Source organism: Lactuca sativa, chromosome 4 (genome assembly GCF_002870075.4).
Source record: "Lactuca sativa cultivar Salinas chromosome 4, Lsat_Salinas_v11, whole genome shotgun sequence".
NCBI lineage: Eukaryota > Viridiplantae > Streptophyta > Magnoliopsida > Asterales > Asteraceae > Lactuca > Lactuca sativa.
In genome coordinates this window covers 77,983,930-78,008,874 of record NC_056626.2, presented here as the reverse complement: position 1 = coordinate 78,008,874, position 24,945 = coordinate 77,983,930, and the positions used below count along the sequence as shown (strand labels likewise).

General features: G+C 37.7%; 1 protein-coding gene across 2 annotated transcripts; it reads left to right on the top strand.

The window, feature by feature from the left end:
* The first annotated feature begins 19,802 nt into the window (after positions 1-19,802).
* LOC111885007 (uncharacterized) lies at positions 19,803-23,806 on the top strand. Of its 2 annotated transcripts, none has more exons than XM_023881312.3 (4): positions 19,803-19,935; positions 20,609-21,464; positions 22,221-22,808; positions 23,420-23,806. In XM_023881312.3, exons 2-4 carry the CDS (start codon positions 20,655-20,657, stop codon positions 23,459-23,461), a joined length of 1,440 nt encoding a protein of 479 aa, XP_023737080.1. In that variant the 5' UTR covers positions 19,803-19,935; positions 20,609-20,654; the 3' UTR covers positions 23,462-23,806. The 2 variants fall into 2 exon arrangements, with proteins under 2 accessions (XP_023737080.1, XP_023737075.1); XM_023881307.3 differs by having other exon boundaries at positions 19,861-20,174.
* The last annotated feature ends 1,139 nt before the right edge of the window (positions 23,807-24,945 follow it).

The following is a 24,945-nucleotide window of genomic DNA, read 5'->3' as shown; positions in this document are numbered from 1 at the left end:
TCCATCAAAGATGAAGGAAATATGGTCTCATCTATAGAAGTTATTAGAGCGGGGTTCTATTAGACCAAGTTCCTCGCTTTCGAGAGAACCAATTCTATCTGTGAATAAAAAGGATGGCTATATGAATGTGTATTGACTACCAAGAGTTGAATAAGGTGACTATGAAGACTAAGTACCTACTCCCAAGGATAGATGATCTCTTTGATTAGCTACAAGGAGCTAGTCATTTTTCGAAGATACATTTACGTTTAGGGTATCATCAGGTGTAGGTCTGTGAGTGGGATGTTCCCAAAACTACTTTCAGGACGCGTGTGACAACCCGGAATTTTCTTTCGGTCAAGCCCTAAAAGTCAATCACTTCATATTATAAGTCAATTTCATTTCTATTTGTTTTTAACAAATTTAAAGTTCATTTGACTATTATAATAATTATTCTTTAAATGAACGGGTGAAAGAATGTAACACCTCGAGTCTTGAAATTTCAAAACTGCGAATACCACGTAGCTTAGAAGTTCACGGCCAAACTTTTATGTTTGGGCCGTAAACTACCCCAAAAACAGTAAACTCATGCTTAAGCATGAGTTTACTCCCCAAAGTACCACACTTCTCATTTTCACCCTAAAGAGTAAACTCCAAACACTCTCAACTATCATCCCAGTTTTCACCCTGATTTCCCAAAAACGTTAGTATTTATCGACTTGATTAGTTGATGTATCATAACTACTAGTGATTATACATCTTTTCATCCATCCATTTTTGTGTTTTGATTAGATTTCCAAAACACCAAGAACACACACTAGTGTTATTAGACTTTTAGTTCATTTCAAGCTTCCACAAAGTAAGTACCTCTATCCTAGAGTCTTTTAAAGCTTGATATACATCTTAATATCAAGTAAATGTCCCAAGAACACCAAGAACAAGGAGTTCACGGTTTTGGGAGGCTCCCAAAACCGTAAACACCAAGTATAGTGCCAAAGGGTGCTTTAGGGTGTCTAGGTGCTTCACAATGCCTTAGGGACTTGCATAGATCATTCCTTGAATTGTTTATCACATAAAAGAACAAGAAAACACTCATTTATATGTGTTTACGGTTTGGGGATCTCCCAAAACCGTAAACACCCCAAAAGGTGTATAAATGTCCCATATTTATTCCTTATGCCTAGGATCTAAACTAGACTATTACCATGATGAACTAAGGACTTGAAAACCCCCAAAATACCATAAACCTTATGAGTTTACAGTAGTAAACTCAAAGGAAAATGGTAAAGGGACCATAAACTCCATTTAGGAGTGAAATGGTGCCCTAGTTCCTTCCATGGTCACATACATCAAGTAGAAAAGCTTCTAGGGACTCTTAAAGCTTCAAACATCAAATGGTCAACAAGTGGGTGAGCTTACGACCATAAACCCAAGGGTTTACAACCGTAAACCCTTTTGGTTATGACCATAAAACCGTAAACTCCCTAATGGAGTTTTCCTTGAACCCCAAACACACTAGCCTTTCCCTACAACACTTAGATGCAATCCTTGAGACTTATAACACTTGTATAAGGTGTTTAGCATGTCCTAGGGTGTCCTGAATTTGTTTATTAGTTGTTTAAAGACTAACTGGGTACATATATGTGATATTATATGTTAATTAGGATCATAGAGTGTGTTCAAGACTTCACTTGACACCTAGCAATCCTACATCTCCAGTTCATCCGTACAACTCACTACAGGTGAGTTCATACCCCTTAATCAATGGTTTAAATGTTTTTAAATGCTTTATGGGGGGGGGGGGGGATACAAGTTAAATACTTATAGTTATTACATCAATCACATGTGATTAATAACTACAAAACCAGTGATTTTCTTACTGTTCAAACTGTTTATCAAACTGTTTTACAAATTTTTATACTTATCAAATACGTTTACTTAAGATCTGTTAGACTTTTTATCAAATGTATGCCTATGTATGTATAGTTATATAAGCAATGTTTAAAAGGCTTAGGAAGGCCAACTCGCTTTATTTCCTTTTCCCCGTTGGGATGTGGTCTGGTAAGGTATCAGGTATCCGTCCGAAGGTCGTTTAAATATTAGTTATATATCATGTGTACATATATAGTCATAAAGGTTCTTCCAGTCCATTCAATACCCTTGGCTAGCAAGGGTATACTTCCATGTTCATACGTAAAAGTTACATCACTGGTAAGTTACCATATGGGTAGCATAGGAGGATACTAATACTATTACTAGAACAATGAAACATACAATGAGTCGTTAGTACATTACTACACATTCTAGATAGAGAGAGAACATACATTACAGCTAGCACACGCAGAACATTTCAGTACATACAGGCTAGACAGAGAAAGAGTACACTTTTCAGTTGGCACATTCATTACATGTACATTCATGCAGTTATGTGAACCATTAGACGGTTCATGGCACTTCCTTCCATGACCGTTTTTGTATCCCGAATCTCCTTAATTGGGGAGCGTATGAGTTTGCGTATAGATCTATACTGGATTGACTATCCTACACCTTGCTGCTCGCTACAGTGGGATTTGCAAGTCTACGGGTGCCACATGTCATTTCTTATGGTGTCTTACATCGTCGTTTTACTAGAGTTGGTAGCAGGATACAATTCGATCACATGTTACTTTGAACACCTTTTGTTTTAAGGTAGTTAGTACAACGGTAGTCACTTATTACAAATACTACGGTACTATAATATTTTCCCATTACGTTCACTTCTTCACACGATGCACGGTAATGTAAAAACTATATTTTTGGTTAATGATAGTTAGAATTGGGAAAACACACACTCTAACAAGAGACACACGCACAGACACTAGATGCCTTGGTAGAAGGCCACAGTTAGTAGGAAACATAGGGTTTTCTAGGAGAGTTCAAACATTTTACAAAACATTGTACAAAACATCTTACAAATGCTTTCATACAAACAAAGACATTAATATACTTATGATCTCACTAGCTTTAAGCTGATACTCGCTTTCAAAATAACTTGTATTCTCAGGTCACCAATAGACAGGTACAGGTGCCAGGCTTTGGAGAAGATGGAGTTCGTTCAAGACTCGCCTTTTATTTTGATATGTGTATTTTTGGTGTCTATAACTTTGACAGAATACACATGTATGAAATTATATTATTAATGCAATGGATGATGTTGTTGCTTGTTTACTACTATTCATTGTTGTGATACTGTACTTGACGTCCTCCGCCCCAGAACGTTTCCGCCGTTCATGGTTTTGGGGGTGTGACAACGCGATATAGGTATTATGAGTTTCTGGTGATGTCGATTGGTTTGACGAATGCACCTGTAGTTTTCATGGACCCGATGAATCAGGTTTGTCGTCCATTCCTTGACAAGTTGGTTATCGTATTCATTGATGATATATGAGTGTATTCTCAGAGTGCCAAAGAACATCAGAGGCATTTGTGATAGGTTTTGGAGATGCTACGAAAAGAAAAGTTTTATGCAAAGTTCTCCAAATGCAAATTTTGGTTGAAGGAGGTCCAATTTCCTGGACATATTGTTGGAGCAAATGGGATCAAAATAGACCCGGCCAAGATAGTGGCAGTTAGGAAGTGGCCAAAGTATAAGACTCCTACCGGTATTCGTAGTTTCTTGGACTTTTCAGGCTATTATCAGAGATTGATCAAAGATTTCTCCAAGATCACGGGTCCACTGACCAAGTTGACGACGAAGGAAAAGCTGTTTGTTTGGGCAGATAAATAATAGAATGTATTTCATACATTGAAGAATCTCTTATGTGAAGCTCCTATTTTCTCTCTTCCTGAAGGGAATGGGGGCTTTATGATCTATGCCGATGAATAATATTCAGCATTAGGCTGTGTACTTATGCAGCGTGTGAAGGTGATCGCTTATGGTGTAACGCCTAGTTCCTAGTATGTATTTAATTAAATATATATTCATTTTTGTATAGAAACTCAACGAGTTTGATGCCCTAAACTTGTCGAGTAGGAATGGAAATTGGACGCGGGTATAAAGTATACTCGATGAGTTGAGAGCCTCAACTCGACAGTTAGGACTAGAAGAATGAAACCCTAATTTTTAGGTTCTGCACCCTATTTAAACACCTTAACCTCCAAAGGCTGACCTCATTTACAGCCTCCAAGTCCCAAACCCTAAATCTCGAAACCCTAATACCTTGTGTGAGCTTGTGAGTCATTTTTAAGAGAAAACTTATGCATTTGAAGCTTGTGGAAGAAAAAGGAGCTTGAAGACCCAAGAGGAAGTGATTAGATCCAGAAACTTCACTCCATTTTCTAGTAAGCAAGTCTCAAACTTGCTCAGTAATTACATAGATCTCTTCATCTTCACTTTTATTGAGTTGTTGGTCCAATTATCTTGATCCTTAGGAAATGGATGTCCCAAGTGAGTATACTTCCAGATCTAGGGCCTTGAAGCTCTTTCATGGCATAAAGGTGCAAACTTTATGGCTATTGAAGCCCCATGCAAGCTTTAGGATGTCATTTTGGCCTTTTAAGCTCCAAAACGCCATGAATGGAGAGAAAGTCAGAGACTTTACATGTTCATGTAGTGTGTAGGGTCTAGATCTTAGTTTGTATGCTTTGGCTTGAAGTGTTAATGGCTTTTGGATCAAAATCTAGGTCTTAAAGAGTTAGGGTTTGAGCTAAACCCATTAAGGAAGGGTATTAACGGGTAAAGTTGGAAACTTTACCCTTAAAAGCACATTTCCAGTATGTAGATGAAGTATGGAGCTTATAACTGAAGGATAGGAGCTTAAGCCATTAAGGAAGCTTAACAGACTGAAGAACCCAACGAGTTCATAAAGGAACTCGACGAGTTGGGTCGAAATTCCCCAACCCTGCAGAAGGAAAGACTCGATGAGTTCAAGATGGAAACAATGAGTGGAGTTGGAAAGTCCTGATTTTGATGAAAGGAGAAACTCGACAAGTTGGATCGCGATTTCAGGGTTTCTGCTTTGTGGAACTCGGCGAGTTGATGGGTCAACTCAGCGAGTTGAGTCAACCTATAATGCTGACTTTAACCAGGGGTAAAATGATCATTTTACCCTAAGAAGGATTATTGGAGTTTGACTAAGTGTTATTGAGATAATGATAGTCGGGGAGTCGTTGGAGCAACCGTTAGAGATTCCTTACCGCGACATTTCGCAGTCAGCTTTGCGAGGTGAGTTTCCTCCTGGTTTGAATGGGTCGAAGGCACCAAGGTCGGCCCGTATATGTTAAGTGTATCGATTAGTAGCTGAGTGTGGGTGGGGCCCATATCTCATAGATAGTTGAGTGTGGGTGAGGCCCGTATCTTATAGCATTAGTTGAGTATGGATACAGAAATGACTGTAGATTTGATTATACTTGTTGTTTGTGTGATACATGTATGCATGCTTAGTAGGTGAGTGTGGGCGGGGCTCGTATCTCATAGTTAGCTGAGTGTGGGCGGGGCTCGTATCTCGTAGTTAGCCGAGTGTGGGCGGGGCCCGTATCTCCTAGTAGCATAATTATCTATATGGTATGTGGTAGTTTGGGGAGACTCACTAAGATTCGTGCTTATAATTTTCATTTTTGGTTTCAGGTACTTCCGGTAGCAAGGGGAAGAACTCGGGATGATTGCAGTGCACACACCATTTGTTTAGTCTAGGATGTTTATACACTTATATATACTTGACTTATGTTTATGATGTTTTGAGATACACGACTTATGATTTTTATATGATGTTTGATAACTATGGTTTTCATAGTGATTTAAAATGAAAATTTTGGATTGTATTTTTGGGATGTTACAAGTTGGTATCAGAGCCTTGGTTTGAGGGATTCAGGCACACTCTCGGGTATGTCTGAACTCAAACTGAGGACTTGGTATGAAAAATTTCAAAAGAAAACCATTTTTATAAAAAAGGATTTTTAGGAGTTCTAGTTATCTTTGATTAACTAGTAAATGAATACGTTAAGGTACATGTTGCAAGGACTAAATAATTCCATAAGGTTAGGTCTAGCTCTATTTCGCAGCTCTTGTTTGAGTCTAACCGTTGTAGGGTAGGACCTCTCATTAGAAGAATTATCTAGTCTTAGTGATATCTAATGGTATTCGTGAGCTAGTTAGGGGGAGATATCAGGGACTTCTTATGCAGTTGATGGCGAAGAGTGGGTTGATGATTACCCTAAGGCAAGCCTAGGATGAGATTAGCGGAGAGCAGTAGTAGTAGAAGGGAGTTGGTGGAGTCAAGGCAGTTCTTGAGGAAAGTACAGATAGATGTGGAAGGTAGTATAGGCCCATACTACTGAAAGCAGAAGATCCGTACTCGAATTAAGGAAGGCCGAGATGAACCCATGGAACTTGTAGTATATGAGTTCCCTCGAGTTATGATGAATATACTAATGTTTTTTATGGTGTATTTTCAGTATGGTGACGCTACGCACTAGACCAGTTGGCAGTTCAGGTACCGATGAGGGATCAGGCTCGGGCTCTGGAGCTGGGCAGCTCGACAAGCATATTAGAGAGTTCATTTCATCTGAGGTCACACGCAATATTTTAGACCAGACTCCTGGTGATCTTCGGTTCGTTCAAGGAGGGCATCTTGGAGATACTTGATGAGAGGTTGGGTGCTTTCCGTACCGAGATGACGACCATGCTAGGGGCGCAAACGATGACTTCCAGGGAGTTATGAGCTTGTGGAGCTCCAGACTATCATGGGTATTGGGACCCCATTGCTAGCAGTAGGTGGTTGGCTGATGTCGCTAACACTTTTTGTACGAGCCGATGTCCCAATGGGGAAAAGGTACGACTTGCTTCCTGTCTTTTGAAGGAAAGAGCATGTGATTGGTGGGAGGACGTCGGACATGCCATTGGAGATGATGAAACTTTAGAGGCGATGATATGGAGTGACTTTTCAGTCAGGTTCAGGGCCGAGTTTGCACCTGTAATTGAGGTGCAACAACTTGCTAGGGAATTCTAGGACCTATCACAGACGACTAAGACGGTGACGGGGATCACCGCTATGTTCAGGGAAAGGGCCCTTCTTGTTTCGCAATATGTGGCGGACGAGGAGATGAAAAAGGCTCGGTATCATGAGATGTTAAGGAGAGATATACAACAATTTGTGAGCCGATCCAACTACAAGACGCTAGAGGATATGATTGTCAGGGCTAGAGAGAGAGATATTGGTTTATAGATGGAGAGGAAGAGGAAAACAAATGCGGAATCTGGTGTGGATGGTTTAGGAAATAAGCCCAAGGTAGATTCCCGAGGGAAGGGACAGCAGGGCTGAGGCCGTTGAGGCAAGTGTGGGAGGTCGCACGAGGGGACCTTCATGGCTGGTAGTTCCAGATGCTTCAAGTGCGGTCGAACTGGTCATGTTAGCAGGGACTGTACTGCTACCACCGCCGCCTCGACAATATCTGATATAATTTGCTTTCAGTGCAATCAGAGGGGCCACAAGAGGTCCTAGTGTCCGATTTTAGCAACATCAGGACAGGTGGCGACACCCGCTCTTGCTACGTTGAGGATTACTAATGGCTGTCAGGGCCGGGCAGAGGTACCAATGGCGAAGAGCAGATCCTTCCATTTGACCGCAGAGGAGGCACGTGTAGCACCCGACGTCGTGATGGGTTTGCCTCTTCTTCTTATATCTTTATTGATATTTTTTGATGTTTATGTTTATGTGTTTAATTATAGGACCGTTCCTTGTGAACGACATATCTGCTCTGCTATTATTTGATTCGGGGGCTACTCGATCTTTTGTGTTGCTCGCGCTCAGCAAGCGGTTTGTGGGAGCTCCAGGGGAGCTGGACTGTCCGCTAGATGTAGAGATAGCATATGATAGGATTGTTCAGGTTGCAAGGGTTCATTGGGGATGTACATTGTAGCTATTTGATGATCAGTTTTCTGTGGATTTATTCCCTATTCCCCAGCGAGGGAATACGGTTATAGTAGGCATGGACTGGTTGAGCCCCAACGGGGCAGTGATCGACTGCGAGCAGAAGCTTGTGCGGGTTCGGACCCTAAGTGGGGGAGCTTTAGTGATTCATGACGAGAGACCGTAGGGTGGACCAACTTTATGTTCAGCAGCGAGAGCAAGGTGCTACCTTCAGCAGGGTTGCATAGGTTACGTCGCGTATGTTATGGATACCCGGGATAAGGGTAAGGCGACAGTGGATGATGTACCGATTGTACGGGAGTACCCGGATATGTTCCTAGAGGATTTGCCTGGGGTACCTCCGGAGAGGCAGGTAGAGTTCAAGATTAACCTAGTCCCCGATGCGGCTCCGATAGCCAAGGCACCATATCGGTTGGCTCCTCGTGAGATGCAGGAGTTGTCTACACAGTTGCAGGAGCTGTAAGACAAGAGATTTATCAGACCGAGCAGTTCACCATGGGGAGCCCCGATCCTGTTTGTGAAGAAGAAAGACACGTCACATCGGATGTGTATAGATTACCGGGAGCTGAATAAGGTAATAGTGAAGAGCTGTTACCCCCTCTCGAGGATTGATGATTTATTTGACCAACTTCAGGGTGCATCTTGGTTCTCCAAGATTGATCTACGATTAGGTTATCACCAGATGTGATTCAGGGACGACGACGTGCTGAAGACAACCTGTCGAACTCGATATGGTCGCTATGAGTTCGTGGTGATGCCGTTTGGGCTCACCAATGCTCCTACCACGTTCATGGACCTCATGAATCGCGTGTACAGATCGATGCTGGACCGGTCTGTGATAGTCTTCATCGATGATATCTTGGTTTATTCCAAGACTCCGGAGCAGCATGAGGAGCACCTGAGGGAGGTGCTGGAGACACTGAGGGGGGAGAGACTTTTCGCAAAGTTCTCTAAGCGTGAGTTCTGGTTGCATGAGGTGCAATTTCTAAGGCACCTTGTCAACCAGAAGGGTATTCTGGTCGATCCGGCCAAGATAGAGGACTTGATGCAGTGGGAGGTTCCGAGGTGTCCATCTGAGATTCGAAGTTTTCTTGGTCTAGCGGGTTATTATCGAAGATTCATACATGAATTCTCCGAGATCGTTGGCCCTCTGAACCGATTGACCAAGAAGTCGGTGACATTCCGTTGGGGGCCTGAGCAGCAGGCAACCTTCAAGACTCTTAACAACGGTTATGTGTGGCACCGATTCTGACTTTGTTGGAGGGCGTCGATGACTTCATGGTTTACTGTGACGCTTCAATAATGGGTATGGGTGCAGTGTTGATACAGTGAGGTCACGTGATAACATACGCTGCGAGTCAGTTGAAGCCTCATGAGGCGAACTATACGACACACGATTTAGAGTTGGGGGTTGTAGTTTTCGCCCTCAATATTTGACAGAATTACCTCTATGGGGTCCATTGTACCATTTACACAGATCACAAGAGCTTGAGGTACCTCATGGACCAGCCGAACCTGAACATGAGACAGCGTCGGTGGTTAGATGTGGTGAATGATTACGACTGTGAAATCCTTTACCACCCGGGTAAGGCCAATGTGGTGGCCGATGCTCTTAGCCGCAAGGCAGTGGCAGCTCCGGTACGAGATATATGTTTGAGGATGACATTGATTACTCCGTTGCTAGAGCGGATCCGGGAGGCGCGTATTGATATATGAAGGAAGAGCGCCAGAAGTGTGAGAGGATCGTAGGACAAGTGGCGTCATTTGACTATGACAGCCGCAGGTTGTTGACCCTACATAGGAGGGTTTGGGTTCCATACTGGGGCAGTGTACGACAAGTTCTAATGGATGAGGCCCACAAGTCGAGATTCTCCATCCATCCCGGGGCGATGAAGATGTATCGAGATCTTCGCCCTGATTATTGGTGACCCTGCATAAAGCGGGACATAGCATGGCACGTAGAGCGGTGTTTGACTTTCAAGAAAGTCGATGACGAACACCAGCGACCTCACAACAAGATGCAACCATTGGATATTCCCGTGTGGAAATAGGAAGATATCACTATGAATTTCATCACGAAGCTTCCCGGGACCACACGTGGAGTAGATTCGATATGGGTCATCGTGGATTGGTTGACCAAGTGTGCTCAATTCATTCTGATCCTGGAGAGTATATAGGTCGAGAAGCTAGCTGAGATATATGTACGTGAGGTGGTGGCATGTCATGGAGTTCCGATTTTAGTTGTGTCAGATCGAGATGTTTGTTTCACTTCCAGATTTTGGAAGCGATTCCATGACGAGATGGGTACTCGTCTTCACTTCAGTATTGCTTTTTACCCTCAGACTGACGGGCAGAGTGAGAGGGCAATTCAGACTCTAGAGTGCATGTTGCGTGCGTGCCTATTGGATTTTGGGGACAATTGGGATATGTATTTTCCGTTAGCAAAATTTTTGTATAACGACAGCTACCACGGTAGCATAGATCGACCTCCCTTCGAGATGCTCTATGGGAGGAATTGTAGGACCCCAATATGTTGGGGCGAGGTCGGTCAGAGAGTCATGGGGAGTACCGAAGTGGTACTCAAGACCACTAAGAAGATTCAACAGGTCTGGAGCAGGCTTCAGACTGCTCAGAGTTGGCAGAAAAGCTATGCCGACAAGCACCGTTCAGACTTGGAGTTTCAGGTGGGCGACATGGTTCTCCTGAAGGTGTCACCCTGGAAAGGTGTCATCCGATTCAGGAAGCAGGGCAAGTTGGGCCCCAAGTACATCGGTCTGTTCAGGGTTTTGGCTCGGGTGGGCTGGGTTGCTTACCGTTTGGATCTTCGAGCAGAGCTCGGCCAGATCCACAACACTTTTCATGTCTCCCAACTACGGAAGTGCTTAGCGGATGACTCCCGAGTCGTGATTTTAGAGGATATACAGGTTGATGACAGCCTGAACAACATCGAGAGACCAATATCTATTCTCGACACGAAGACGAAGGAGATGAGGAACAAGAGGGTGGAGCTGGTGAAAGTGCAGTGGCAGCACTACCCGAAGTTTTTTCCCGACGCAACAGACTTCGAGGATGAAGTCTAAGAAAAGTAGGGGAGAGTTGCAACGCTTAGTGCATGGTATGCATTTAATTAAAGATATATTCATTTTTGTATAGAAACTCGAAAAGTTGGAGGCCCCAAACTCGTCGAGTAGGAATGGAAATTGGACATGGGTTGTAAAGTCTACTCGACGAGTTGAGAGCCTCAACTCGACGATTAGGACTGACAGAATGAAACCCTAATTTTCAGGGTTTTGCATCCTATTTAAGCACCTTAACCTCCAAAGGCTTGCCTCATTTACAGCCTCCAAGTCCCAAACCCTAAATCTCGAAACCCTAATACCTTGTGTGAGCTTATGAGTCATTTTTGAGAGAAAACTTGTGCATTTGAAGCTTGTGGAAGAAAAAGGAGCTTAAAGACCCAAGAGGAAGTGATTAGATCCAGAAACTTCACTCCATTTGAAGAATTTTCCGGTAAGCAAGTCTCAAACTTGCTCAATGATTACTTAGATCTCTTTATCTTCACTTTTATTGAGTTTTTGGTCCAATTATCTTGATCATTGGGAAATAGACGTCCCAAGTGAGTATACTTCCAGATCTAGGGCCTTGAAGGGCTTTCATGGCATAAAGGTGCAAACTTTATGGCTATTGAAGCCCCATGCAAACTTTAGGATGTCATTTTGGCCTTTTAAGCTCTAAAAGGCCATGCATGGATAGAAATTCAGAGACTTCATGTGTTCATGTAGTGTCTAGGGTCTAAATCTCAGTTTGTATGCTTTGGCTTGAAGTGTTAATGGCTTTTGGATCAAAATCTAGGTCTTAAAGAGTTAGAGTTTGAGCTAAACCCATTAAGGAAGGGTATAAACGGGTAAAGTTGGAAACTTTACCCTTAAAAGGACATTTTCAGTATGTAGATGAAGTATAGAGCTTATAACTGAAGGATAGGAGCTTAATCCATTAAGGAAGCCTAAAAACTGAAGAACCCGACGAGTTCACAAAGGAACTCAACGATTTGGGTCGAAATGCCCCGACCCTGTAGAAGGAAAGACTCGACGAGTTCAGGAGGGAATCGACGAGTGGAGTTGGAAAATCCCGATTCTGATGAAAGGAGAAACTCGATGAATTGGATCGCGATTTCAAGGTTTCTGATCTGTGGAACTCGGCGAGTTGATGGATCAACTCGACGAGTTGAGTCAACCTAGAATGTTGACTTTGACCAGGGGTAAAATGGTCATTTTACCCCAAGAAGGATTATTGGATTTTGACTAAGTGTTATTGAGATAATGATAGTTGGGGAGTCGTTGGAGCAACCGTTAGAGATTCCTTACCGCGAGATTTCATAGTCAGCTTTACGAGGTGAGTTTCCTCCTAGTTTGAACGGGTCGAAGGCACCAAGTTCGACCCGTATATGTTATGTGTATCGATTAGTAGCCGAGTGTGGGTGGGGCCCATATCTCATAGATAGTTGAGTGTGGGCGAGGCCCGTATCTCATAGCATTATTTGAGTATGGATATAGAACTGACTGTAGATTTGATTATACTTGTTGTCTGTGTGATACCTGTATGTATGCTAAGTAGGTGAGTGTGGGTGGGGCTCGTATCTCGTAGTTAGCGGAGTGCGGGCGGGGCCCATATCTCCTAATTAGCAGAGTGTGGGCGGGGCCCATATCTCCTAGTAGCATGATTATGTGTATGGTATGTGGTAGTTTGGGGAGACTCACTAAGCTTTGTGCTTACAATTTTCATTTCTGGTTTCAGGTACTTCCGGTAGCAAGGGGAAGAGCTCGAGATGATTGCAGTGCACACACCATTTGTTTTAGCTTGGGATGTTTATACTTTGATATATATATATATATATATATATATATATATATATTTGACAGATGTTTATGATATTTTGAGCTACACGACTTATGATTTTTATATGATGTTTGATAACTATAGTTTTCTTAATAATTTAAAATGAAATTTTTGGACTGTATTTTTGGGATGTTACATATGGTTCCCGACAACTGATGTGATAACCCAAAGAATATGTCACCGACCGCCGTTAACATTTAACGATATGATGTAAGAATGTGATAAGGACAACCTTGTAACCACCCGATATAATTTAATATATTCGGAATTTTCATCCATAATTACGTCAACCTTTAGGCTAAAAAATAAATGCACAAAAAGTCGCGTCACTTTGAGAGCATGTTAACATATTTAGACTCCTTCAGCTACCGCGATTCCAGAAATATAAATTTTGTAAGAATCCGACACAGTACGGGTGAAATATGACATCTATGATAAATGAATATCTACTGTAATTAAAAAGTTACAACGATGAAAACTACAAGGAGATTGGTCGACTTTTTGAGAAAATCACCAACCGGACAATTGTAGTGCTACTTAAAGTAGGAAGCATGAGGCAAGGAACACCCAAAACGGACGTCACGTGTGAGATTTATGTTTTTATAAAATTTTAATGGCAATAAAAACACATCGAAAAATGAAAGTCAAAATTAGACAAAATGACCAAAAGGAAAGTCGTAGAGAATGACGAGACCTACTCGGATATATAAGAGTGGTTGAGATCGGAGTTCGTATGCAAGAGTTATTGAAATTCGAAGTTGAATTTTTACCGTCACTCGTGTGGAGTGCGTTGCGCGCATTGACACACGATTTCGTCGAGATATGGGTTGATGTGGCACGCTGAGATGAGGACACATGGTACCATCGTATGGTTCACGCGCATTTGCACGACGCACACTCCAAACTTACTATAAATAGCAGGTCTCGAAAACTCATTCTTCCTCACCTACTCTTTGATTCTCTCCCTGAATCGTCTCGTGTGCCATCGCCCCGATCGACTCTCGAAGTGCTAACTTGTGGTTTCTACCCTACACCAACATTTTCAAACTCACAGGTGAGTTTTATGGCCCCATTGTCCAACTATATTCAGGAGGGGGGATACATGTATTAAATGCAACTTTACACAGTTATAAATAATTATAGTTAGAAAATTATGCCCATAGAATTAGGATGATATTATACCCGACATATACTCTGGCCAACCTCATTAGCTATTATTATGCCTAGTTGTTATATTGAACCATTATGATAAGATAAAATCATACCTAGTCGTCATGCTGGCCAGTTGCCAGGAAACGCTGAAACTCATTATTATAGCCACTTTTGAATAAGCTAGTACCTAGTGTTACTCTTCCTAAATTCTCGGTTATGCAAAACACACGGAATGCATACACACACACACACATATATATATATATATATGAGTATATTGTATAAATATAACGCGAATAACAAAACGACCGATCAGGGGAGGCTCCCATGACAAGAGTTAGATGTGACACGATTTATCAACACACTGATAGATTTTCAGCTAGCACCCGACCTATAGTCGTTAATTATTAAGTGAACGAGAGAGATATGTATAGATATATATGAGATTGACACTCTTACTTGTGGTTGCTAGCTACAACCCAACGACAAGTCGAAGCAGGCATAACTTTCCAAACATAATGACGTCCGATGAAGCATTGTGGTATTTTCAGGATCAACAGTCATAGCTCGATTATAGGAACTCATTGTAACTCTGTCAAACTAATACTAGTTATCATAAACTACTACTAGGAACTAATCCAATTAAGTAGTGATAGTACACAAAACCTCGAGGAAGCGAGTTTAGGTCAACAAACATCTATTATCATAGACTACCACTAGGAACCTATATACCTGTGGAAGTAATGATAGTACTCGTAAACTCAAGGAAGTGAGTTTAGGATAAATAAAAACAACTAAAATACCTACACACGTTTTATAACAATAAAACCTGTGGACTCACCAACATTATGTTGAACTCTTAAACCACATGTATTCTCAAAAGAATGAACCCGACTGAAGGAAAAGATAACCCCGGTGACGCAGTACGAAACTTATGTGCTTTGCTTTTGTAACCTACTTGTACCTCAAACAATTATGTTATATCTTTTATTTAATGAATAAATAGCTATGTTGTTTAGTACAATTTGTGTATTATTCAATGCATATATGATATCTTGGTCCGAAATCCCAAAATCCTAACGTAGCATAGCGTGACACTTCTGCCACCAGCCAGGGGTGTGACAACTTAAAAGTTCTTACTCAATGCATGATTTGGAGTTGGCGACTTATGTGTTTGCATTCAAGTTATGGAGACATTACTTGTGTGGGACGAAGTGCACATTATATACTGATCAAAAGATCTTGCAACATATTTAGAATCAGAAAGAATTGAATATGAGACAGCGACGTTGGGTTAAGTTTCTTGCAGATTACAATACCATATCAAATGAATGTGCAATCACCCATCTCCTATATCTCTCATATCACCATAAGCAGTAAAAAAAACTTTTGTGACCAATTGCAAAAAATACATATGTAAAATACGATGTAAAGACCAGTAAAATTCGAAGGTAGCTATCGAACATCATTATAGTAGCAAAATATCATTAGGAAACAATAATAGTAGATGAAATCAACGAGAAAATCAAATTAGGGATCAAACACATCATCAATGCTTAAACCCAGAAATGCATAAACCTGGCATGTGATAAAACTGAAACGTTTGTATGCACATTCTGGGAAGAAACCCATGCTTTTCCGCATACTTTGAGAACCGAGATCTCCTCATTCGACTTCACCCTACCACTGAAACAAAGGGAAAAAACCCCAACGATCACCCCCTCCTTCCATTCTTATCGAAACTTGTGATGGTGGTTGGTTCTAAAAAGGGTACTGGTGATCAATTTCGTGTTGAAGTTTACCCTCTCGTTAGAGTTTTTCGTACCCAAGCAAAGTATTTCATTAGAGTTCAACCTATCGATGCATTACTGAACGATTTACTGCTGATATTTTTTGGAACGATTTTGTTTGGGGTTGCTAAATGATTTCTTGCCTGCTACTCTCACTTGATTTATAGGCGAATAATTTGTCTGATGGACTTTCAGGTGGCGTATTGGCTATGGTTTGTGAGGGGAGAATTCGGTTGAAGAAGAGAGCGACAAAAAGAGGAAGCACGTGAGATATGATATTAAGGGTGGCCCATTCTTAATTAATAATATTAATATAGTTAAAATAAATAACAAAAAGTATATATATATATATATATATATATATATATATATATATATATATATATATATATGTAAGGGTAATATAGTCTTTTTATATAAGACAATGATCAAACATGCAACAAGAACATGTTTTAGGGATGATTCGAGTTAAAAAAAACGTTTTAGGGAACAAAAATGCAGTTTATCCCAAACCACGTGGATCATTCGTGCAATTTACCCTTAAGAAAATATATGTTAGGACTATATGGATGTTGGTTTCGTTCCGATCGACGATAAATGGTGGTTATCCATAATATGCAAGCTTTCATGGATGGTGACTCAAGACTATTACCTAGTGGGATAGTACTTACGTTAGGTCCATTATGTATAAAATATTTAAAAATTATTGGGATTATCGTCATGTAGGCATTGTATTCATGTTGGTCCCCTTTGGGGATGGCTATGTGCTGATCACTCAAAACACAAACGAAACGTATTTACTTCTTGATTTAGAATGTACTATATTGTTTAATGTAGCTATCCTGTTGTCTTATTCACATGTTTATAATTATTGTTAGTGATATTGTATTGAAGGTCATATTAGTTACTCACTAAGCTTTTTGTAGCTTTTTGTGGTTGTTATAAGTTATGATGGTAGGTGCATGTATTAGTAGTAAGGGTAAAAAAGTAGTTGAGCTTAAAGATGACATAATAAGACTTAGAAGTTAGATGTTTATATCAATTTTGTTTTGAAGTTCTATAACATACGTTTCGGTTATTATATAGCTTTGTGATTTAGCTACAATTGTTGGTACATCTTATTATAATTGTTGTAATATGAAATACTCCACGTTGTATAATTAATGTTCTTAACATGAACTTTTGTGTGTATATTATGTATTAGAGTTTGGGGTGTTACATTTGCACCTCTAAACATACTTTTTTATAGTAGTTTCTACATGTATGCTTGATGATCGATCCTTACAATGGGGGGCGTTGAGGTGTGACAAAATGAGCAGTTAAACAAGACCGGATTTTTTAATTATATATTCTTATTTAAAAATAAAAAATAATAATAAAGATAAGGACCATTATTTTTGTTTGTCCTGGGTCTTTAAGAATATTTAATTTTTCAGGACCGACCCTGATCCTTGCTACCCGAAGTTTCCATACCTAGATATCCTATAACAGAAATCATAAGATACAAGAAAACCAAGCTCTAATTTCCGGCTTATAGTGATTATATTAGATACTACAAACACAAATAGACACTATTACGAACATACAAAAGTTACATGAATATACAACATGAGAGAAATAGTAAACGTAGCATACTAAACAAATATTTAATTATAACAATATTATTATATTAAAAGGTAATGTTGAGGACTCGAATCTGTGAATTGCGCCAAGTCTACACTTCATAAGAAAACCATGTCTATGTTTTTGACAATTCAAGAAAATATTTGATAGGCGACTATCCAACATGTTAAGTAATCAATATACTAAGTATATTGTTATAATTATGAATAATAAATACAGACCTTTATATTTGCAAACAGTTAAAATACATTGTTATTTTTCTATTAAAATAATTTTTGAGTTGCACAGTTTCATATATATCAAGACTTACCTAGATAATTTTTAATTGTAAAAATTATGTCTACTAATTATTATAGGAAAATCTGGTTTGACTGCTTGACAAAACTCATACATAAACAACACAACTTATGTATGATATTGATACCTTTGAATAAAAACATTTAAAGGGTAAAATAGTTGCCTTTTACTCTTTTAGTGTTTGAATTCATTTGTTTCTCTTGCTTTCTTCTTTTTCATTTTATTGATCTTTTCCCTTCCTCTTACTCGTTTAAAATCAATGGTTGAGACGAAATTGAAATTCGAAATTCATTACACGACACGATAAAAATACACGACACAAAACGAAATTGAGACACAACTGAAATTTGAATTCATATTCATGTTAAATGTAAAAACACGATGTCGTGTCGTATTCAAGATTCGACACGATATTAACCTATCTTTGTCAACGTTTTCTATTTATCATTTTTGTAACATTATTTTTGAATTAAATATACTAAATGTTTTTTTATTTATCTTTTCTGTGTTTGTTATGTCGGTCATTTTATTATGTTTTAATCAGGTTGTTTTCGTGTTAGTAAACAAAACACAACACCGAGTCGTGTCATGTTCCTATTATATAAAAACTATAATGTCGTGTCGTCGTTTACCAACTTAACTATCATGGTTTATGAATACCAAATAATTAAAATTGTGTTTCATCAAGTATCTTGATTTTAGACCTTATACTTTTACTCTATACAAAAATGTATGCTTGGTTTAAAACCTTTGTCAGAATATATTATATTGGCTTTGAGATGAAGTAAACAGCTTTTACGAACTTTTTAAAAGACAAACTATTAAAATACCAATATTTATTTATTTATTGCGATTAAATATGATATAACAAACTTTTTCCTACAAATGTAATTAACATTTATTTAACATCAATTCATAATGTAGTTAAATTGCGCAAGCGACCTCACCTCGACCTAAATTTTGTACTATTCATGGGTCCACATGTCACATGCAATGCCCAGTCAAACCATCCGCATGGAGGCAGGGGTCTAAAGTTGATATTATGAAAAAGTAGAAGGGTGTGAAATGTTAAATTCTTTGGCGCGTAAATTAAACGACGAAAAGGGCAGTCAGTTGGTCGGGTCTATGATAGTCGTTGGACGTAACTGTCTCTTCTTTATATCAACACTTTCGTCTTGTTACATGTGCCATTCATACATTTACTCAATCACAAAAACAACCAATACAATCAATCTTTCCTACCAAAATATTTTAAATTTGATTCCTTTAATTTGATGGGTAGTCGGTGTATAATTATTAGATATAAAATAAATATTTTAAATATAAAAAAAAATTAAGTAAATAATCTTTTTGTTGGTGGAAAATTAAATGATGTTATGTTATGAAATTTATCTAAACAAAAAGTACATGTTAGCTTGCATAAGTAAAAGTAATATAACTTTGCTTCTTTTGATAAGATAGATAAAGATAATAATAGATTATATTTATCTATGCATTATAACATTATATTTTATTTATTTATTAAACATTGTATTTTCATTCATCGTCTTATTAAAGTATCACATGCTTTGAAAAGTCCATATAGTTATGATTTTTTCTTAGTAGGTAAACTATATTTTTAGACTATGTCAATAATAATAGTAAAAGTTTTGAATATTAATCAAATTATAATTAGAGAATGTTATCCAATATACACCATGTAGTGGTACTAAAAATATATTGTTATTTTTAATGCAAATAAGGTTTAATGTTGAACACTTTATTTATTTTACAATACATCATTATTTTAGAATAAAATGCTATCATAAAGTAAGCAAATACACTTTATATTGAAAAATAATAAAATATATTATCATATCAATTTACAAACAAAAATAAATATATTATTATATCAATTTAAAAAAACAAAAATATATTGCACACTCATGAAATTAAAGTTAAAAATAATAATGATTATTCTTTTGTCAAATTTCCTCTTTTAAAATTTAGAATGGGTGAGATGGAAATTAAACAAAAGCATCCTACCACATCTCTTTTTGGTCTCATATGAACCCCACCCATGATACTTTGTGATTTAGCTAAAGTTTAAAAGCCTACTCATACTCAAGAGGGGTTCATACTACCCCTACCCCCTACCCCAACCCACCCCACCCACCCACCCCTACCCCACTTTACCCCTTGACTAGTGGCACTACTCCATATTTTCCTCACTTCACTCTTTCCTCTCCTCATGTTTCGCCATCATTCACGGCCATAGATTTCGCCACTAAACCCTGTTTTCTCCATTACTAGTAAGAAACCACATATACCTTTTTCTTTTCAATATTCTCAACATTTTCTGTTTCTTCTTCATCACCAAGAACACAATCTGGGTTCTAAATTTGAAGATTCCATTTGTACGCAAACACAATCTATCTGTTTGGGTTAACTTCCCATTTTCGGAAATGGGTTTCTTGAAGAATGTCAGTTTCGCAGCTTCCCCTGTTCTTCGGTTATAACTTCATTTTATCCAAGAACGACATATAAACATGTAATCTTATCCAATCTGGAGCATATTTATAATCTTTCCTTTTTTTTTTTTTTTTTTTTTAATGTGATTTGGAGCATAATTTTGCAGCTTTCTTGTCTGGAATTTTCGTTCTTTCGTAGTTTCTGTTTTTAGCAAATTTTCATCCTCTGTACTTTTTAGCAGTTGGGTGAAATCCTTATCTTTATAACTGTATCTTTGTATTCTTGTTGATGATTCAAGAACACATTGCATAATTACATTCATATTTTTCTGCAAATTTTGAATGCCCATAAAGTTATATGCTCTCATCATCTTTTAGGGTTTTCCCGGGTTTCCTTTTTTCTAAAGCCAAGTATGGGATTCGGAATTCTCCTCTGTTTTCTTTTTATATTTCTGCAAACTTTGAGGAATCATATTATTACTTACAAAATTTCTCATTCTTGTTGAATTTCTAGTTTACATAATCTGGGGAACACTTGAAGAACATCAAAAGCTGGAAAAATGGATGAAAAACAGCTCGATTTGAATGCGCCTTTACTCTCAGTTAGACGATTATCAACAACCTCTTCGAAATTAGAAGGATTATCGAACAATTCCAGTAGAAGATCAAGACCAACAAGACAACAATCCCTTCCAGTTCCTAAATCTCAGTGGGAACCCGAACCAGAAGACACAAAACCAGCAGCAATTCCGTTCAACTGGGAACAAATCCCCGGAAAAGCAAAATACCCAAAAAAATCAGAACAAAAAAACATCCAAAATTTCCCGATTGACGACCAATCATCAGACGATGTTCCTCCTGACGCCATTGAAACACTTTCCATGTCGTTTTCCTGCAATTTCAGTGAAGAAAACAGCGATTTGGAATCTTCAGGATCGTTTTCCTCAGATTTACAAACTCGTGATTATCTGATGAATCGGTTTTTACCTGCAGCAAAATCTATGATTGTTGAAACCCCACAATACGTTGCAAAAAAGCAAGAAGCTCCTGTTCTTGAGCCTCCGAAGTATGTTAAGAAGGTTTATAGTGGGGAACTCAGGCCTTTGTTGCTTGAAAAATACCCGATTACTTCAGTTTCACCTTATAATCATGAAATTGATAAAGAAATCAATGTGATTGATGACACCAAGAAGAAATCGAGCAAAAAGGGTTTTAGTTTTTTCCTTCCACGAATATGCACAAAACGTAATTCCTGTCTCTCGAATCCAACTCCGGGTCCGAAAACAAAGACTCCGGATTCACCGGGTCCGATTCCACGGCTCTCGCGAAGAACTTCTTACAGTGGACCGCTAACTCCGAGTATCGAAAAGGTTAGCGCTAAATTGCTTGGTTTTTTATTTGAGAAATTAAATATCTTTTTTTTTTTTTATACTTTGAGAAATCTAGCATGATTATGGCATTTTACTTATTTTTTTTAGAAGATTATACTTTAAAGAATCTACCAAACTATAGCAACAAAAATTGCTTAGTTTTTTGATGACATTTTTGGATTTTTCAAAGTCGATTTTTATAATGGTTAAATTTTGTAAAAGATAGGCAAAATGCGAGTAATAGTAAAATACTTTCATGAATTTGTCTATTATAACATCCTACATTCAAATATCCACCCAATTCTAGTATTGTACTTTTTTTTTCTTATCAGCATATTATGCTTTGACAAATCTACACAATTGTATCTGTGAAATTTCTTTGTATTTAGATGATATTGTTATAATTGAGTAGATTTTCAAGGTGCGATACTATAATAAGGATAAACGTTAGTAAATTGCTATATTAAACAAAACAGTGAAAATACGTTGCTATTTCTTGCATTTAACAAAAAATGGTATTATATATTGGGCTGAATGCAAAAAAATATTCCACTTATTTGTGTATAGCAATTACAACATTGTACTAATTGGAAAAAATAAAAGCACAATGCTATAATAAACATATAAATAAAAGTAAGATGCCCCTTGCATGTTTAAAAAAACTTGTGCATTTTATCATGAATCTTGCTAAGAATCTTTTCTTAATCGATTTAAGTCACTAAATTTGCTATTGGTTGAAAACCTCCCTCTTTGCAGCAAGCAATGGACGCAGTTATTCGAAAAAGAGCCGAAACGCGATCAAAAGAAGTCCCGGAAACCCGTAAATCAACTCCATTAGCTCGGTCAGGCAACTCACTCCCATCATCTCCCTCTCGTGGCATGTCTCGTAGCGGTCGGATATCTCCATACCGCAATGAATCACCTCGGTCTCCGTTCCATGATGGGGCCCGCTTTCTCGGAGTTCCAAAAGACGTTCAAAATCATCATATAGTTAATAAGCCTAAAACATGCCCTTCATTTAATGTAAAAAGTAATTTTCATGAAAATCCTCCGGTTCCTGAGAAAACGTTGTACATAGATTGGATTGGGAAACCAACAAATGTGATTCCCGATGATGATAAGGTTGAGGGAAATGGCGGTGTTGATGATTCCGAAGTTCCTCGTGTCCCTCCATTGCCTAAATCGCCATCGGAATCATGGCTTTGGAAAAAGATGAGTTTAAGGAGTCCGTTTCATAAGAAGGTGGAACGGGGTTCGATTGAGAAGAGTGATAAAAATGGCCCAAAATGGGAGACGATTGTGAAAACTTCTAATGTGCGGAATGATCATGTTCGGTATTCGGAGGTAAATTTGTTTGATTCCTTATTTGGTCTTTCCAATTTAAGTCTTACGAGTGTTGTTTCTTTTTTTTACTTAATGGACTTAATGGGGATTTGACTTAATCTAGTAAGCTATATATGAGTGTTACTTTTTGACATAATGTAGAAAGAACGACTTAATAGATAAAGTCAAGGAAACGGAATTTTACCCATTACATCCTAAGTTTAAAATTTTGTTAGAATGCAAGAAAAAGCAGTGTACCTAATTATAGCTTTGTACAATATATATATTTTTTGTTATTAGGACATTGTATTTTGATAAAGATGCCCAATTATAGCATTGTATTTGGATGACATTGCTACAATTGGATAAATTTTTAAAGTAGAAGGCCATAATACTAAGAAATGAAAATAGGATGCTATAATATACAAATCACAATGAAAGTATGTTTGCTATTTCTTGCATTTCTATTTTATTTTCCATTTCATTTACCCAAATAACTTTATCCATATCGTACTCAATGAGATAAAAAAGAAACAGGGTCTTAGTTTAATTATACTGAATCTGAACCATATTTACTTGATCCAACAAACCAAATCTTGTTTTCCTTATGAATCTTGTCAAATTTCTTTCAGGAACGGCTTAATATTTCAAAGTACACAGAGATATCATTTTAACAAAATTGATATGATTGTTAACACATGAAGAATGTGAGGCTGTTTTATTTTTCTGATGGCCCCTTTGGTGAGTCTACTTCAACATTTGCGTCTTTTTTTTTTTTATATTTTTTATTTCTGTAGTTTTAGAGGTGATCTTTTGTGGGTTGTGGATTGGATTAGTTGATGAATTTTGCATCCAGAAGAATTGTGAATTGTGATCATGGCTTATATGTATGATGAACACATTGTTCTCATAGGGGTTTGATTTGTAACAGAAACTATAGAGATATCGTTTGTGGTTAAAGGCAATGAACGGAGTTTTTAATTATTAATCTTTATATGTCAATGTCGTGTGTTTGGTTTTGTTGACAGTTTTATGTGATGTGTACCACTATTTATGTGATTTGTACCACTATGAGTATCATCAACATAATCAAGACTTGTGAGTATACTTCAATCGATATTGGGTTTATTTTCTTCTAGAGTGTACAACATTTACGAGAACAGGAAATTAAGAGAAAAGCAAATTTTGAGGATGCGAAAATGCAAGAATATATATGAGAAGTATAAAAATAAGAGAATTTTGAAATCCTTTCGAAATCAACATGTGTGTTTTTCACTTAGTTATCGGTTGAGGTATCTATTCGGAGCACCAAATTTCAATTCATACTCTAACAAATAGCATTTTAAAATCGTAAGAGCTTTTTCATTGAAAAGGTTTTTGAAAGAAAAAAAAAAAAAAAAAAAAAAAAAAAAAAAAAAACTCTCAAAAAGCTTATATTGTGGAAAAGAAAAAAATAATGAGTAAAATGATCATTTTACATGTGGTAACCAAGTTGGATAAACAGTAACAGCCAAAAGAGCCAAACTTGATGGATTTTAAAATTAGTAGAACCAATGATATCAATTTTTCAAAAGTTGAACTAAACCTATAAAAAAAATGAAAACAACAGAAATTAAAACTGTAATTTTTCTCTATATGTTATCATTATCATATTATATAAGAAGCAGATGTAACCTATTACTATAAATTCAAACTTAGTATTGAATAATATTATATGTACTCTTTGAAAGAATGATACACATTATACATGAAGTATGATGGTGTATATTCATTATAAACAAATATATGATATTAACTCTGATAAGTCATCAACAAACAGTTATAAACGAAGAAAAGGCAACAAACAGACAACAAGTGCATCAACCCAACAAAACCTAAGCTTCCACCCACTATTGGCACCAGGGCCGGTCCATTGGTTTTTCATGCCTTAGGCGAAAAAAATAATAATGCCCCCTATAATTGTTCGGAACTCATATGCAACACAAAATTATACTCCCAAAAAAATATCCTCATTTTAATTATTGTAACAAAAAAAAATGGAAATTAATAGTAAACAGATTTGCAAATAAATCATCACCATTTAAAAACTCTAATAACCAAAACATTATATAATCCTAACAACTATAGAGTACGCAAGACACATAATATTAGCTAAAAA